Source organism: Pagrus pagrus (assembly GCF_965226575.1).
Source record: "Pagrus pagrus genome assembly, chromosome: 7".
Taxonomy (NCBI): domain Eukaryota; kingdom Metazoa; phylum Chordata; class Actinopteri; order Spariformes; family Sparidae; genus Pagrus; species Pagrus pagrus.
The window spans coordinates 26,168,428-26,186,178 of NC_140191.1; the positions used below are offsets into that span (position 1 = coordinate 26,168,428).

Sequence of the window (17,751 nt, forward strand, 5' to 3'; positions counted from 1 at the left end):
TTAGATGTGAGAATAATTTAATGTGTTCCGTCTCTGCCTTTCTCTCTGTTTAGACACATTTGCATCTCCAGCTCCTGCTGCTGATGCTGCTCCTGTCACTGCTGCTGCTGCAGCTCCCGTCCCAGAGGCCTCCTCTCCACCCAAAGCAGCAGAGCCGGCACCTGTCATCGACCTGCTGGGTACTGTACCTCACAACACACAAACACACTTTCATTAAAGCAACATGTGCTGCATGTGAATTCTTGATTTTCAACAGCTGTTTGTGCATTATATCATTTTACTTTTCTGCCTTCTTGGTATATTTTTTTAGCATCCTCAGTTGTCCCAGTAAGTTCATGGGTAAATGTTCGCACCGGTGAGGTTGATATTTTCTAGATGTGGTGATAGAGTGTAGTATACCGACATCAGGAAGTGAAACATCCTGATATTGATATATTGACTGAAATAAACATGTGTTTGGCAACGATCTCTGTGTTGGGTTATCAAACACTTGAGGATGCAGAGGATATTTTACAGTTTTACAAAAAACTTTTCTGCACTCTAATCTCTCAAAAGAAAGTTTGTATATTGGCACGTACTGAATAACACATACGCCGATACTGATATACCTGTGGTAGGCCATTATTGGCTGATAATATCAGCCAACCAATGGGCGGGGCTCTAGACTGCTGGTGTCACAGAACTAGTGTTACTAGTTTCTGGATGAGACTGCGGGCAGATCATAGATATAGTTTGCAGTAGCTACTAGTTATATTCCTAAAATGATCGTTTTATACTGTGTTTGTTTGTGTCTTTTTTCTACAAAATGTAGTGCGTTTTTTTCCCAAGTTAAATTAATGTCGTTCCTATGGCATGGTTAAAGTCACAGCAATGTCGATCTGTCTGTCAACCCTGCCAGAGGACCACTTCTGAATATCTCAACATCTGCTGGATGGATTGCCACAAAACGTTGAACAGATTGTCATGGTTACCAGAGAAAGAATCCTTGAGTCCTTCATGAGGTTGACATATTTGTTTCACAATCATTCCCGATAAACAGATGGGCATCAGACGTCCCTGGACAGGCCCTTTATCCCTTTATTTCTATTTTATTTCAACAATGTTGTTGGATGTTCAGGGATAGATTGGGATGAATTATGCCATTAATATTTTATGAGAGGCTGCTGCACCTGTTGCATTTTGATCCCTGTGGTAGATTCGCAAGACTTTTTCAATGAGATTTTCTCGCTAAACTTAGCCAATAACACCATGGGATTACAGTGAGACTTGAATAAATGTTTTTACTATAGACAATAATTGCAACACAGTAAATCACATCCTGACTGTCCAGTAAATGTTTTATGATGAAACACCTGGATGAATGATGTTATCCCTGACAGCCGCAGCTGTACTTTGTGTTCAGTGTTAATAAGAAAATGTTAGCATGATAAAATGCTAAACTAAGATTGTTAATGCGGCAAACGTAAACATATCAGCATGCTAGCATTGTCATGTGAATACGTTAGCAAGCATATTAGCATTTAGCTTAACTTACAGCTCTGTGAGGCAGCACAGCCAGACTGTAAACTCTCTGTCTTGTTGCTGTGTACTTCTGCACATTTTTTAACAACTCCCACTCCAGGATAAATAAAGCAGCAAGTAGAAAAGAAATGGTCTCAGGTCATTTTGTTATATTTTGAAAATAGAACTGAGCATGCAGTATATATACTGAGGTAATGTTTCTTCCTGTAAAGGCTTCGTCTCGACTGGAAACCTCTTCTGTCCACCCTGAAGTTTCTTTTTTTCCTTAATTTCCTTTGACATCTTTATGTCACTCATAGTTTTGCTTTATAAAGATGATCTTGTCTCCTACCCCCCACTGTGTCCCAGTGTGGTCCAGGGCTGACCTCTCACCCCTTTCTGCCCTCCATGCTGCGTTGTGGATAACCGGACGGTCCTGCAGACTCCTTCGGCGGTGCTGTGGAGGAGACGCAGCAGAACTCTGCTCCTGGAGGGCCTGGAGACGATCTGCTGGGAGGTGAGACTTGTCTGACTCTCACTTTTTGTGATTACACTAAGGCAGTTCCCAGGGCCCCCCCCCCCGGCTCGTTATCAGGCTTCAGCGGGGCTTGATGACGAGCTCATCATGTGATTCAGGTGTGTTGGGCAGAGAAACATCTCATGGAGAGGATTGAAAAACACTGCACTAAAGTACTTTTATGTCAACGATGGTTAAATTATAAAGACTGAAAGGACCAGCAAATTCTGATGCATCTTCTCTGCAGTCTGGCTGAAAGGTTTTTTGCTGGCAAATTGCTGACAGAAATGTTTCATGCTGATTAAGAAATTATGCAGTAATGATGGAGATGCATTTATCAAATTAATAATGACACACACTTGGCAGGACTGGTTACATTTAACTCACAATAGTTCCAAAGTAGCTCCGGACTCATTTGGAAATGTCTGTAAAATGTCTGTCCGCTGCAACTTCCTCGTGATGTCATAGCCAATTTCTCAACCATCTCATTTCTGTCACCGTTGCATGGGCAATAGTTAATGAAGAAGAAGAATATAATCTTCCTGTTATGCCCCACAACACTTCACCACTAACACCAAGTCGTCTGAGGAGTCATGAGATAGTTAACAAGTTGGGAGAGAAGAAAAAATGAAAATTATGCTACAAAAAGAAAAATTCTCGTTTTCTCTAACCTTGTCTCCTTCGTTAAATATTGGAAGAGAATGAGGTGAAATTACTCTGGTGGAACAGCTAACAACTCAGAGACATCTAAAACATGACAGGGCCCCACACAGCTGCTTCATAAAAGCCTTTATATCTAGATATTTTTCCTTTGTTATAATGTATACAACAGTTATCATTCATTTTTTCAATATTGAACATTACATTTAACATTTGGCATATCCTGCAGATTATTCATCTATTGTGCTGTAACTAGTTGAGTAATGTGCTGTATTATATTCTATGTCTCTGTGTCGTGCACCGCTGCTGCAGTGATCTTCTTTCCCACTCAAATTTCATGCTGCTTTTAAGACGTCTAATGTGCCATCTGCTGTCTCACTGATCATATTTACTGTGTGTTTATCATGGACTTACTGTGAGACTGATAGCAGCGCTACAAGATGTCACAGTTACAGTGCTTTCTGTTGTCCCCTCAGGCCTGATGTCCCCCACCCTGGCTCCCACAGCTGCCCCAGCTCTCGCTCCAGCCTTGGCTCCAGCTCTGATGCAGAGCGACCTCCTGGAGTCGGGTTTTGATGCTCTGGGCTCCCTCTCCACTCCGGCACCGCCTGTACCTGCCGCAGTGGCAGCAGCACCAATGGTACCAGCTGTATTAGAACCTGTAACCACCACACCGGCGCCCTCTGGTGGCTTCGATGCTTCAAGTAAGTGGATGGTGATATGTTGAAAATGATTCCTTTTCCGTTTTTGTCTCATTGTAGTAATCTGTCTATTCGCCATGTCTTGTGAGTAGTTACAGAATTTCGAAAAGACTTTTGATCGTATTTGCACAGTTCTTCTGCTTGATGCACATTATTCTGCTCTGGTTCATTAAAACGGACTTATAGAAACCTGGTTATCTCTTCCTGCTGAGAGCTTGACTTCTGCATGAATGACACACTGACATCTGCTGCTTTCACTGTTCTCTGTTTTTTCTGCTGACTGCTTAACTCCTCACCACCGCTGCCTCTCTCGCAATGATTCTCTTTTTCCTCAATCTGTTCTCTTGTACTTATCACATTTTCACAAATGCTGTGCTTTCTCCACCTCCTGCTCACCCCACCCCTCTCTGCAATCTGTCTTTTTTTCTTCCTGTCTTATTTTTTCTTTGATTCTTTCTTTCTGCGACACAATTTCTCTCTTTATTTCCCTCTTTCCCGACACACACTCCTTCCACTCTACTGGCTCATTGCTTGCTTCTTCTAATCTTTAATTGGTGAGTTTAATCTCGCAGTGCATTGCAGCATGTGCAGTTTGGACAAGTCTCCCATTCTGCGTCTTTGCATGTTGCAACAGAACCCCTGATTGTCTCCTGCATGAGACAAGACTTACTGTACTGTTGTTTATGTTTGTACAATAAATCTTTATTTTTCCCTTGGTCTCATGGAGCAGTGGCTCTTATTAACAACATGTCATCAAGGCCCAAGTCTGTAGTAGAGTCTCCAGGTTTATTTCCAAACTGTAACACCTTTACAATACAGTGCTACTGTAACACCTTTCATTGTTGCTCATTAACAGCATCACATTGTAGTGAAAACCCATACTCATGAACCCTTAACTGTACAGGGCAGAAAGTTCTGCTAAACTGCCTATAGTTACAGTTTATGAAAACGTTTTAATGGTTGAAGCTGTTAATTAGGGCTTAACATTATCTTTTAGCACAATGGCTCCCAACCAGTGGTATTTGTTCCCCCCAACGGGCGAATTTTGCACTTGCCAGATGATACATTGAAAGATTGTAGAGTAGTTATTTAAAAAATACATTAATAAGGTTTTAATAGAAAAAAATTCACATATTGAGTCAGCTGTAAAACCTGAAAACTATGTTTTGTGCAATGCATCCTCTTGTAGCAAGACAACTGAATAGGTCGATTGCCAGCGACCCCAAAAACAACAACATGGCCGCGCTGCAGCGAACAAGTGACAGGCGTACTGGACCTTTGTCATGAAGTCACAGTTTGGTTAGATTTAAGCAAGAAAACTACATAGGTGTAGGAAAACACTGTAGTTAATTTACATCATGTTAAACTTTGTTACATAACATAACATCACTTAACTATGATGGTAAGTGAAACAAACTTAGCGTGTATATCTGGTTTCACACAGGACACAAACAGTGGTGTCCTGAATAAGATATGGGTCGCAGTAAGCTGCTTTTATAGTTGATCTATATGGTCTTTTTTTCTGATGAGTACAGGCTGGTTTTGTGAATGCCAATGTGTGATAACTAGTTACAGAACAGAGTCAGATAGTTAGCTATAAGTAATGAATACATGGTTGAAATAGTTAGCTAACAGTATTGGAAAAATGGAGTGGTTGAAATAATGTTAGTTATGTTAAAGTGGAGAACCCCAGTGGGGTTATACTTCAGCATAATTAAAAGTATCCTGAGACATATTTAAATTATTTTGTATAAATATTCATTGCAATGTGCACATCGGATGAGAAATGCGAGTAGGCACACACTGTGATGTCCATTATATTTTAAGAGGGAGGGTGAAGCTGTGAGCTGTATGGGAAACCCCCGTTGGAGCCTAGACACTGGTGGTGGTGATGGGATGGAGAGGATGGCTGAAGATCTGGATGTGATGAGGTAGACTCTGGTGAGCTGGATCTGGGAACTGGATATGATGAACTGGAGGTGAATAACATTAAGATAGTCTCCCTGACTGAGCTTTAAACTTTCAAATGCCTCTGTGATGGTTACTTGGAATGAAAACCTGGAAACTCTTTGGCCTTGATGACTCCTTGTTCCAAACCAGTGCTTTATTCCAAAATCAACCAGTTTGTAGGCTCCTGAGATGTCATGTGAACTGGCTGATGTCATATTTACAGCACTGTCCTACATTGTGCATGCGATGCACAGCTGACTACTGATGCTGTATCCACTGGATTGTCTCCTTCACTGTACCGTCTGTTCTCACTCTGCCTTCTGCCCATGTTAAAGCTAGATTAAGGATTTGCAGGTTTGTAATCCGTGTTGTTTCTCTGGTGTCCCGCCATTCCCACCCTCTCCTCAAGTGTTTGATGGATTAGGCGACTTGCTGATGCCCGCCGTAACGCCCCAGAGCACTGGGGGCAGCACTGCTGGAAGCACAGGAGGAAGCATGATGACTCCTGTCGCAGCAGGAGGCATCGCAGCCGCTCCCCCCGCCACCCCACCTCCGACTAAAACCATCGGAGGAGACCTGGACTCCTCGCTGGCTAACCTGATCGGAGGTAGACTGCAGAATTTCTAGTCTGGAGATCAGTAATTTCTGTTTATAATAAATGCTTCAATAGAAATTTAACTTGTTCTTATTTCTTTCCTTTTGTTCAGACCTTGGGGTAAAGAAAAAGTAAGTGTGTGTTTACAGATGTGAATGTGTATGATATAACACTGCCGATAGCACAACACTGTCAAAGCTGATTAAGGTCTATTGGTTCAAACACATCATTTTTGGACTTTTGCAACATAATTATCATATACAATAATGGGAAAAACAACCACAGAGCAGAACCTGAGCTGTATCCTGTGTTTGATCTCCTTCAGGGACCCACAGAGTGAGAAGAAGCTGACGGGAGGCGCTAACTGGATGCCGAAGGTGGCGCCCACAAGCTGGGGTACACCAGGAGCCCCCATGGTAAGAACAGCATGGACACTGCATTGCCCCCCCCACCATCAGATCACACTTCATCCATAATGTAGTTTCACTGCAAACTGAGCTTAGGGCTGTTCCTTTTGCCACAGACTGAAAATATGCAGTTATTGACAAACGTTTTAATCTCTCCAGACATCACGAACAACAAAGATAAATATGGCAAAACCTAAGTGTGTGATTAAAATCATGATCCAAACATTAAAAATGTATAGTTCACACAAGCTGTGGTTTTAAGAACATACAGTTTTCATCGATGAACCCTTGTCCTCCTGTCTCTCTAGGCTGGTGCAGCTCCTGGAGCGCCTGGAGCACCAGGAGCAGCTCCGCCTGCCATGGTGCCACCGATGGGTGCACAGCCTGGCTTTGGCGTGGTGAGTTTGATTTAATTCATTGTGAATTCTCTCTTTCTGCTGTGAGCCTTCATCAGATTTTGAATCTACAACTCGTACTGTAACTGCATCTATGCAGATGATCAGGTCATCTCGGAGGTATATGATGATTAATCTGCACAACCTCTAGAAATCCCAATCTGCTGTGTTGGCCTTTTTGTCTTACCAGCCTCCTACAGGAGGGCCTGGAGCTCCCATGATGCAACCCATGATGGGGCAGCCTATGATGGGACAGCCCTTGATGAGACCTCCCTTCACTGGGGTGGCTGGAGCTGCACCCGGAGCCGCTGCACCCGGAGCACCGGTAACCAACCACACACACATAGTAGAGCCTGCAGTCAACAATAAGGCCAATTTGTGTACACATACAGTAGACCTGTATGTGATTCATATCAAGCAGATTTATGGTTTCCTAAAATACAGCATGCATGTGTAGCTATGTTTGCCTGCCACTCCATGTCTGGTCAACATATGAACTTGTGTGTTTCCTGTTGTCTCAGCTTTCTCCAGGACCTGCAAGCCAGAGCCCCAAGAAGCCTAAGGACCCTTTGGCAGATCTCGACCTCAAGGACTTCTTATAACGCCCCAGGTGGGAGCTCAGAACAGTACACATATTATATACAATTCAGTATGTATCTTCCTGAATACCATGATACATTAATTTTGTGGTTGTTTATGAAATATCTGGTGGGATGAAATGACTTAATTCTGGTGATGATTGAATGTGAGATCAATCGGAATCAGATTATTTCAACTTTTTGCTTCTACAAAATTTATATTACAGAGAGAGTGACTTGATTTGATTACAGAATTGAGAGATGACTTCAACATAAAATAACAAATTAGTCAATATTTCTCAGTACATGAATGCCACTCTGAGTGGGATTGGAGTGTTTTCCAACTGTTTGATGACCCCGGTAACCTCTGCTGATACCTGTAACCCCGTTGTGCAGCTGTGCACCTGCAGATGGAGCTGGCGATCCACGTCACCAAAGCCCCCCCCAAAAAAATACTTTAGAATACTGGAGAGTATATTTCTTTGACAGAAGAGCAAAGAATCACAGTGAGGCTTTTCTTGATGAGAAACATGTTTTTGCTCTTCTGGCCTTCGACTGACTTTTGGATAGAGTTTGATTTACCAACATTTTTCGTTGGGAGCGCTCACCTACTGTTGATCTGATTGGTTTAACTTAGCCTGTAATGGAGGGTGATAGACAGATGGCTCATCCGCACGTGTCTTATGTTGACATGTTCTCTACTTCCTGTTCCTTCCAGCTGCTTTTTTCCTCTGGAGCAGAGCCCTCTCACCTTTTGCCTGGTGTCCGTCAACATCTCAGGATGCCAGCCGATGCTCAGCTACTCAACCTTATAAGAGCCTCTTTTCTCCACCCCGCCCATCAACGCCCCACCCTTCTCCTGTGTGATGTCGTAGCACAAACTGTGAAAGTGAACCATAGCGAATTATATATATATATGAGAAAAAAAAAATACAAGCGTGTGCTTATGTAGATGTACTAATCTTTTGTCTAAACAAAATCACTCAAAACCCTGACAAAAAAAGTCCACAAAAGTAGGTGAGAGAAAGTGAAGGCGTATGTGTTTAGATTTCTTTCTAGTGTTGAGTTGAATGATGGATGTGCTTTGGTGTCCTAAGCCCCACCCACCGCCCCATGTGTGTCCCCGCCTCCTCATAAAGGGGGAGGAGCTCTTCTTTGTCCCTCTCTGATTGGACGGGAGTGGTAAACGAAGCCCCCGGTAGATTTTCGGAGAAACATTTCGTGTGTTGTTTACAGAAAGGTCCTCTTTGATGTACATAGATTTCTCTGGCGAGGATTCCGTCTCTATTCTGTATGTCTGTTGAAGAGAAATATAAATGTGAATCTGACATGAAATTGTAAGAAGTCGTGTGAGTATCCTTCTATTTCCCGTCATCTTTTGAAAAAGTATTTGGAAACCAATATGAATACTGCTATATGATTAATATACTGTATATTATAGAACAACTTCTATGGGTTTCTGAATCATACCAGACCAGGAAGTGACCCTTTCTGTTTTTTTCTTTTTTTTATACTCGTGGCTCATTTTCCTGTTTCTTTTGTTGTCTTTTTGTCCGATGTTATTTATATGTTTTGTTTCTTTTCGTATAATCCTCCAGACCGGTGTCAATATTTGCTGGCATTGCTATTAAAGTACATATCTTACAACTTATTTCCAGAGAAAAAATTGCTTACAGTGAGTTATCAGTGTCTATCTGCAGTCTTGACACTACCCATGTGGATATGTTTGTTGCCTGTGCTTTCATTATAACTATGACGGTCAGTATGGTTATTTTTGTATTCAGAGTAATTTATTCCTTTGCCATACCAAACTCTATGTTCAGACAAATCAAAACAAAAAATAAAGTCATGACGGTATGTGATTGACATGGAGATCAAAATTTCAAGGAATAGCAGAACGTGGTGATCCAGCAGAAAGGACTTTTTTTTAAAATTAAAGGTACCCTGTCGAGTTTTCTGAATAAAGTTCTGTTTACATTCACTGTTTCTCACCAAATAAGGTTTGTGTGTATCCTTGAGGTCAACAGAGGTGTTGAATGCATTTACTGAATCGCTTGAAAAGCAGATTTATATTGGAAACTTTGAAACCTATATTGTTTACAAAAAACAAAGCTGGGCCCGCTCATCTAAACAATGCTTCATAGTCAATAACTCCACAGGGCACCTTTACGTTCCATGTTACTGACCCGTTGCACCCAGTGATGTCGGGTCAAGTGACAGTGTGTGTTTCTGCACTGCTGCTTTTACAATATTATAATTACTGCAAGTGAATGAAAGTTAACCTGAACGTGCAGAGACAAACACTGACCACAAGTTCACATTTGATTGTTGTCTGAACATAATTTTTGTGGAAGTTGTTCATTTGATTATTGCTGACCTCGGCACATTGTCAACTGAACAATGCATAATGTAAGTGGCCACATAGGAGTGATGTGTACAGTGTGGAAATCCACAAGAGGCCACTGACCAGTCCAGCCATGATCTCATTCCCCTGAAGCATCTTAACATAAAGCTCCTCTGATCCCGCAGACTTACAATGGAATCAATATGTTGATATACACTCGGACGGCTGTATGTACGAGAGGTCCTTGTCCTGTGCTGTAAACCAGACTAATGTAAAGCTTACTCTGTGTGTTGTCATGTCAGTGGACTGAATAAGCAATTGGTTGTGAGAATCTGATGTGATTCAGAGAAAACAATGGGAGATTATTGACATTTTTCATGAAAATTGTATTTTTCTTTAGTTGTAAATTTATTTTTATTTTTCGATGACCCTCCCCAGTGCATGTAAGCCCTCTGAGGTGCAATAAATTCAATGACGGATTGAACTGCCCATGAAGGACTTTCTTTTCTTCCATAGCACAAACATTATTGAAATGTCAGTTTTAATGCAGTATTTTAGGTTTTTGTCCCACCACATCAGAAGGGTTAGCGTCTCCTTGGCTTATGCTGCTTGGAGGAACACACGGAGCTGTTAGCTACTTCTACCGACCCATTTGAGTGTCTTGTTTCACAAAAAATGTCAACAATTAATTCCCAATACTGTGTTCCTGCAACGTAAACAAGTAAATAAGGTTTTATCTTAACCTGCTTTTTTGTTTCAAGTGTATTTTCGGGGTCCTCATCTTTCATTCAGTGTGTACGAATCGAATCTCTGGTCTGATGCGGGTGTCATGGGAAAGGTTACAGAAGAACTTTTGAAACTTTGTTGATGATAATTCCAAGGAAATATTTAGGAAAATACAGCCATTAGTTAATAATACTCTGTCATAAATACAAGTTTTAGGGTGTTAATGGGCATGACGGTAGAACTCCATGACAAGGAGGAGAATCAGAGCTCTCGCCCCAGTTTTACCAAATTATTATCTGGAGACCAAGAAAATCTATACCAAATTTAATGGCAAACACCACCATGTTAATGTAATCTGAGCTGAAGCGTTAGAGAGAAAAATGCACCAATCAATACCTCAGGTCCTGATGTTACAGAGCACAACCAGCAGATGGTACAGCGGCTCAGTCTCTAAGGAGATCTCCTGTACTGCGAGTAGGTTAAGAGTTAATTAAATAGTACAGTGACTGTTGTTGGAAGAGGTCTAATTATTATCTGCAAACCAGTGCATGATGGTAGAAATCATTTTCTGCTATCAGGATCATCAACACAAACACACACACAAGTAGTGATCTTGGTTTAATGGTTGGTAGTCTTCAATCTGCATCATTAATTTCAGGTATTTGGTATTCAGAACGATTCTCGTATAAATTTTTTGGAACAACATGAACAACATGAAAATATCACATCCCAGATTTCAATTTGTTATCACATAACAATATTGCTTTTGTAATCTCATTTAACCCAAAGAATTAGAGAAATGTCAACAGCTCAAGTAAATTGTTAAATGGTTCAGTCCCATCTTAACGCAACCCAAATATGTGGCCTCACATTAAATACATAGTTACAGTACTAGGCTATCAAAATATATTCTGAGAAGAATATAACAAAAAAAACAAAAAGTTTACAATTCCATAAATTAGCACCACGTCTTCTGGAAAAGCACCGATATACTTATGTGCACAACAATGAAACCACATTCACTGCGTTGCAAGAACAGAGAAAAAATGGTGAGAGTCAAATCAGAAAAATCTTCTATCCAGGATCCTTAGGGACCCTTTCTCTATTTAGACAGAAAAATACTTTTTTTTTTTTTAGAAAGGTAGCTGTAAAAAAAAAACAAAAAAAAGTTCTAGATATACACAATGCAAAACACCAGTTCGCTCAATTAAAACGTTTATAAAAACAGTTATCTCAACATCTCTATATGTAAAACAAAAGTTACATTAATCTCTCCTGGGTCTTTTGTCAAAGCCAATGCACGCTCTCTTCTTTACAGTGGTGGAGAACTCTTGAAAATGCAGGTTTCTCCATACAAAGCCTAACTGGGATATAAGATGAATGTACCAGGGCTTTGCTCCCAAATCTTTGAATATACAAGCTTTCCAACATGGCATCCTAAAAGGTCAATTCTTTGAAAAAAAGAGTCAAAATAGAAAGCAAAACTGCAGATCTGAATGATCTGTAAATACATACAATACATATTTTTTTCTCAATTGTTTTTTTTTTAGCAAATAAATTAGAAAAGCGTACGAGCCACAGTTCTCTTGATGTGCTGACGAGTTCTTTTTGTTGTCAACACCGAGTCTGTATTGCTGTTTGTGGATTGTGTGTGTGTGTGTCTGTGTGTGTGTGTGTGTGTGTGTGTGTGTTGATCAGTGTAGCAAGAGTCACTGGGAGGCACAGGAGGTAACAGGCAGGTGGCATGATGAGAGGCAGTCGTCGGGCCCCTGGTTGGTCATGGTCACTTGTCGGTAAGAGTAGGTAGGGTGTCCCTTGGATGGAGGTGGGTCGGAGGGATGGGACAAGGGTGGTGGTTAAGGGGGGGATCCTGTACTGCCTTAGGCTACCTGGCACTCACTTGAGTCCCCGTGGACCCAGTAGCAGATCTGTGCATATTTGAGAGGTGTTATCCTCACCGCCACGTTGTAATCCTGCTGCGTCCCGTCCCCATTTACATCCACCCACTGATGACCGGAGAAAACCCCGATGATCTTCCTCTTCCACTTCTTCTTGCCAGGCTCTTTGAGGCGGATGTAGACCCCTGAGCCGCTGGAGCCAGGCTTGGCATCGCAGTATTGGTACAACAAATCATTGGACTCCTCAGAGACGGAGCAGAACCGGTACACCAGGTTGCCAGGCCGGTCATCATCAAAGCCAGAGAAGTGGATCCTCCCGGCAGGGACCTTCTTGAGTGAAGGGACGACACCCAGATCCATGTGCTTGACTTTTGGGGCTTTCTTCAGCTCCAGAACAGCGTAGTCATAATCCGCAGCCAGTCTGTCAGCCACACCTTTGAACCAGCCCTTAGGCACCTGGGTCTGCTTGACCCTTGTCCACCTGAATGAAGGTTTGTCTGGTTCTGCACTTCTCCGACTCCGGCTCTTCCTCCCTTTTCCTTTTCCTTTACGGTCCCCTTTCCCATCATTCTCTTCCTTTTCCTGCTCTTCCTCTTTATCTTTGTCTCCCTTTCTCCTTTTGCCCTTTCCTCGCCCTCCTCTCCCTTTGCCTCCTTTCCCTCGTCTGGACTTCTCCTTCAGAATACCAACACGCAGCTTCTGCGCCCCATCCAGATAATCCTTGCCATCATGGATGCAGTGGGCAGCAGTCAGCACATGTTTAGGTGACACAAGAACCCCAGAGCATCCAGTGGAAATCTTCACAGAGGTGGAGAAGGGATATTTGGTAGAATACTGCTTATCAGAGATGGTGAAGCGGGTATCTGTGCCGTACACCTCTCGTTTGTGGCGAGAGCTAGACGAGACATTTCTGGACCAGGCAGACACCTCATTGAGGCCCTGCACAGAAACTGAGGTATAAGTGCGTGTACCGTTCTCATAAACCGTCTCGTAGGACAGGAATTGCTCCAGGTCCTCCAGAGATGTGGCAGGCAGGCGACGCTGACACTCAATCCCACAGGTCCCACTCAGCTCCGACTGAGGACGGGCTGAGAAGTTTGGGCTGCTGAGAGGCACAGTGCGTCTTTTTCTTACCAGAGGCACCTTCCACTGCGGCCATGTATACTCATCTTCGACTACATTCTCCTCAGCAGCAACAGCCAACACCACAGCCAGCACCGTCACCGGGAGCAGGACACACAGGGGTATTGGGCCCATTGTGAAGTCGGGCCTGGCTCTGAAATGTAAAAAGGAAATAGGAATACTTGGTGAAACTCTTTAATAGAGGTGTTACGATACAAAAATTAATAGTTACTGACAGTGTAACGTAGTAGCTACAAATGGCTCGAGGAATGACAATGTCAGTCAATCCAGAATGAAATGATGACTGCCATGAAATATTGTACATTCATTTTCTCCAGATGATGACTCCTTGTAACTATGATGATCCCTTTTCCCTTTACTTTCTACATGAGGTTTACATTTGTATTTTTAAGTGAAATGAAAGGACAACTAATGGATGGACTGCAATACAATTTGATACAGATAATCATGGTCCCCAGAGGATGAATCTCAATTACGTAAGTAAACCCCTGACTTTTCTTCTAGACTAGCAGGTCAAAGTTTGCATTTATCAAGTGCAATATCTCTATGTCTACTGAATGAAATGCCATGCAATTCAATAAAGACATTCATGGTTCCCAGAAGATGAATCCTAATAACTTTGGTAAATCCCAGACTTTTCCCTTTATCGTCTACATGAGGTTTACATTTTAATTTCTTCATGAGATGTCTGGACAACCACAACACATAACATTAGATACAGATAATCATGGTGCCCAGAGGATTAATCTTAATTACTTCAGTGAATTCCCGACTTTTCTTCTAGCACCACTAGCAGGTCAAAGTTTGCATTTGTCCAGTGAAATATCTCCATGTCTAAATGAATTGCCGTGACATTTTGTAAACACATTCATGTCCTCCACAGGATGAACTGTAATAACTTCGCTGATCTTCTGACTTTATAGCTAGCACCATCTTCAGGACAAATTTCAATCGGTCCAGTACTTTGGATAATGACCAAACACCTGCAAAATTAACGACGTACTATGTACGTACGATGTACTTTGTGTTTAGTGCTAATTATCAATTGTCAACATGCTAACATGCTAAATTAAGATAGGAACATGGAAAACATTATACCTGCTAAACATCAGCATGTCAGCATTGCCATTGTGTTAGCATGCTGACATTAGCATTTAGCTCAAAGCACTGCTTTGCCAAAGTGGAGTGTCACAGAGCTGCAAGCATGGCTGTAGATCCTTAGCCCTGTTTCTTTAAGCTAAGCACCCTTTAAATAGATCAGCATGTGATTGCCCCAACTTTCATGATGCCTTAATATTACAATCCTGCTTCTGTCTTCACTTTAGTTTTTAAAGCTGCACCATGTAGTTTTGAGGAAGGAATTTTAACAGAAGAAAAAAGTATTCACTTATCAATTTTCATGACTGAATAAACTGAATGAACAAACTGTCCTCATCGGACGACACACTTTCATACTGTTTATGTTAGCAGGATCCTTCTAAGTAGCTACCTTTCCAGCATCAAACATTTTCATGGAGACCTTATTCCTCTTGAGGACTGCTTGCTTATGTAGAAATATTATTAGAATAAGTATTATTATATTATCGATATTGTAAATATTAACTTTCTGAGTTTGATTTTGGTCACAAAACTACAAAGTGCACCTTAAATTCAGCTCAGCCTGCTGCTAGTTTAAACAGTTTCCTTGTGTTTTTGTAAAATAGCCGGATATCAACTCAGCGACAACTTATCTGCAGCAGAGTATTCTCATCATAGTGTAAAAATCTATTGATTTGGTTTTGATTAATCTGTAATATTTGCTTTAGTAATCTCCTCTGCTATGTAAGAGAGGGGACATACAGCGCTGTACTGTAGAAAAATTATCTTGTTTGGACTCTTTAATTAGATTTGGGCACATCTTAACTCAGATCTCCCAGAACTGAGAAGGTCTTATATCCAATGTTGACTCCTCTCAGTCTATAGAAAATAAACACAGATCAGTTTATAGCCACAAGGAGGCAGTATAGCCCACAATATCAGGGACATCCAACAGGCCCAAAGCTGAGACTGGGGCAGCTGAGCTGTCTGTGGCAGGCAGCGCAACACAGTCAAGACAGTCCAGTTTTTTTGAAGAGCACAATTCCTCAAAATGCTCAAGTTTGCACAAAGAAACAGCACTCTGCATAAAATCTTCTTAAGATCTTAAAGCATGTCTCTGCACATGATACATTAGCTGTGTGGTTAAGAGGAGATTTATGTCCTCTGAGTCTTGCTGCAGGCTGCGGGCAGCGAGGAGGGAGAGGATGAACCCTGATCCTCTGAATGGGCTGAGACAGTGGCTTGGAGGTTTGCCACAATGGTTAACCTTCTCCTTCAGTAATGACCATATCTGGTTTCCTCAGCTCCACTCCAGTCCTTGTCCATGCACACAAATGTCATCAAACACAGAGACTATGCAGGCTGCAGACAGCCTGCTGGTTCATACCTCTACTGTATGAGTGTGGCGTTGCCAACAATCCTGATAACCCTATAAAGAAATAGCAATTTGGTTTTAATAGATTCAGCAGACCATCACTTAACTACAGAGTGGGGAGCTTTATTACGTCAGCACGGCTGTGGTGATGAAGTCACACAGGGAGAGAAAATCATTTGGATGCTTGCTGCAGGAGTGTGAATCCAACGCTTAATCTCAAACAGAAGTCCAGAGTGAAAAGCCACAGTGATTTCATCTCTTCTGGCTGTGAAAGGGGTCTTAATGATGTGTGACAGACAGGCTGACATCAGGACAAGCCCTTAAAGATTGTCCAGGGGGTCCACAGACACACATTGCATTTCAATTAGATGTTAGTGTGGCGTGACTCTCAGGAGACTCGGCTGAGAGGGAGAATGTACAGCATCACATGTGGACCATGTCAAAGCTTCATCGCCCAAATCTCCTGTTTTAGTTGAGACTACAAATTCCAGTGAGTGAATTGTCATCTCAGTGAGTCAAACTGCAGAGGAGACTGTTTGGCTTGAGTTTACCGCACACTGTCCAATAAAACAAACCCAGTGGCCAACATCTAACCAGCCCCGAAACAGACGGTAATAAAATACAAGCCCGCAAGAGCTGTAAAACAGTCTCAATAAATGAGAATACAAAAATGACCCTTAGTTTCTGTTCAACTTCACACTCCCACCGCCAGACTCAGACATAACACAAATCCAGAAGAAAGCCTGCAATTATTCAGCATAGAGTGGAAACTGATATGCTGCCATGATGGCTCTCGGTCGCAGAAGGGGCTCATTTGAACTATTTTCCACTGCAGTCAGCTGAAGGAGAGGCTGTGCCCTCTGCATCCCTCAGCGGAGGGAGTCACAAGAACTGCAAGAGACACCCAGGAGACAGAATGACCAAAGGGTGGCGCTATGGAGCAAGTGTCCATCAGCAGCTCAGCCAGCATGGGTCACCATCCATTGTCTAGTTCAACACCAAGTTTATTAAAAAGAGTGATTTCATACATTTTGACATCTTTTTCAGCACTTCTGCATCTCAGGCACAGTTTCCTGCGTTACATGGAGCAACGAGGGAAACAGACACAGTCACCGGTTTACAAAAAGAAAAATGTTTAATTATGATTTAAAAAAAAATTCTCAAAAAAAGTCTAAGCTGTCTTTTGTCTCTCCAAAATAAAAGCATCGTTATTCGCGTTGCAAACGCAAATACAATTCTTTTTAAAATAGATATCAAAAGAAATGTGAAATATAACATCTGTGATTGCACATCTGTAAAAGCAAAGCCACTGTGTGTGCAAAGAAAAGGCAAAAAGCGTCTGTTAATTCCAAGGAAACCAATGCAAACTGTCTCTTTAAAAAAAAAACATGAAGCACTGATTGAATAGTTGGATTAATAGTTATCAAAATACTTCGAAATTTTGATATGAATGAGGAATACTGGATACAAAATCCAATTTAAAACTACAAAAAAGCGCATCCTCAAAGAAAAGAAGCAACAATGCAAACTGAAAGAAGTCGATTTAAAAATGAAAATATAGAAAAATTATACAAATAATGAAAAAACAAATGCAGAAACGCTGTATTCTCCCCAAGGCTCCATCAGAGATCCCTCTAACTGTGCAGAAAGACAAAGGGCTTCCTACCTGCTTGCATCCGATTGATGGATCCGCCAAATCCGCAATGTATTGTTTGTTTTCCCGAGAAATATACAAATATGATCCCAGTGGAAAACAAACGGCTGTTACTGCATCCCAGACGTCCTGGTATCAGCAGGGCGACGGCTGCCTTCTCCTCATTGCTTCTTCAAAGAGGCTGAGAGAGAAAAGTCGCAGCCGGGACGCTGCGCTCAGGCTGCACTTGAT

At 41.9% G+C, this 17,751-nt stretch overlaps 2 protein-coding genes across 2 annotated transcripts; one reads left to right on the plus strand and one right to left on the minus strand.

Moving 5' to 3' along the window:
• The first annotated feature begins 1,908 nt into the window (after positions 1 to 1,908).
• On the plus strand, positions 1,909 to 10,136 carry LOC311259233 (clathrin coat assembly protein AP180-like). The gene is made up of 9 exons (XM_084356227.1): positions 1,909 to 2,017; positions 3,154 to 3,381; positions 5,738 to 5,935; positions 6,036 to 6,054; positions 6,249 to 6,339; positions 6,639 to 6,728; positions 6,916 to 7,050; positions 7,247 to 7,335; positions 8,022 to 10,136. Exons 2-8 carry the CDS (start codon positions 3,159 to 3,161, stop codon positions 7,325 to 7,327), a joined length of 837 nt encoding a protein of 278 aa, XP_084212353.1. The 5' UTR covers positions 1,909 to 2,017; positions 3,154 to 3,158; the 3' UTR covers positions 7,328 to 7,335; positions 8,022 to 10,136.
• An 842-nt stretch (positions 10,137 to 10,978) lies between these two features.
• Positions 10,979 to 17,751, minus strand: prss35 (serine protease 35). Its single transcript, XM_084358563.1, has 2 exons — positions 17,533 to 17,751; positions 10,979 to 13,547 (listed from the first exon to the last, which is right to left on the minus strand). Exon 2 carries the CDS (start codon positions 13,526 to 13,528, stop codon positions 12,254 to 12,256), a length of 1,275 nt encoding a protein of 424 aa, XP_084214689.1. The 5' UTR covers positions 13,529 to 13,547; positions 17,533 to 17,751; the 3' UTR covers positions 10,979 to 12,253.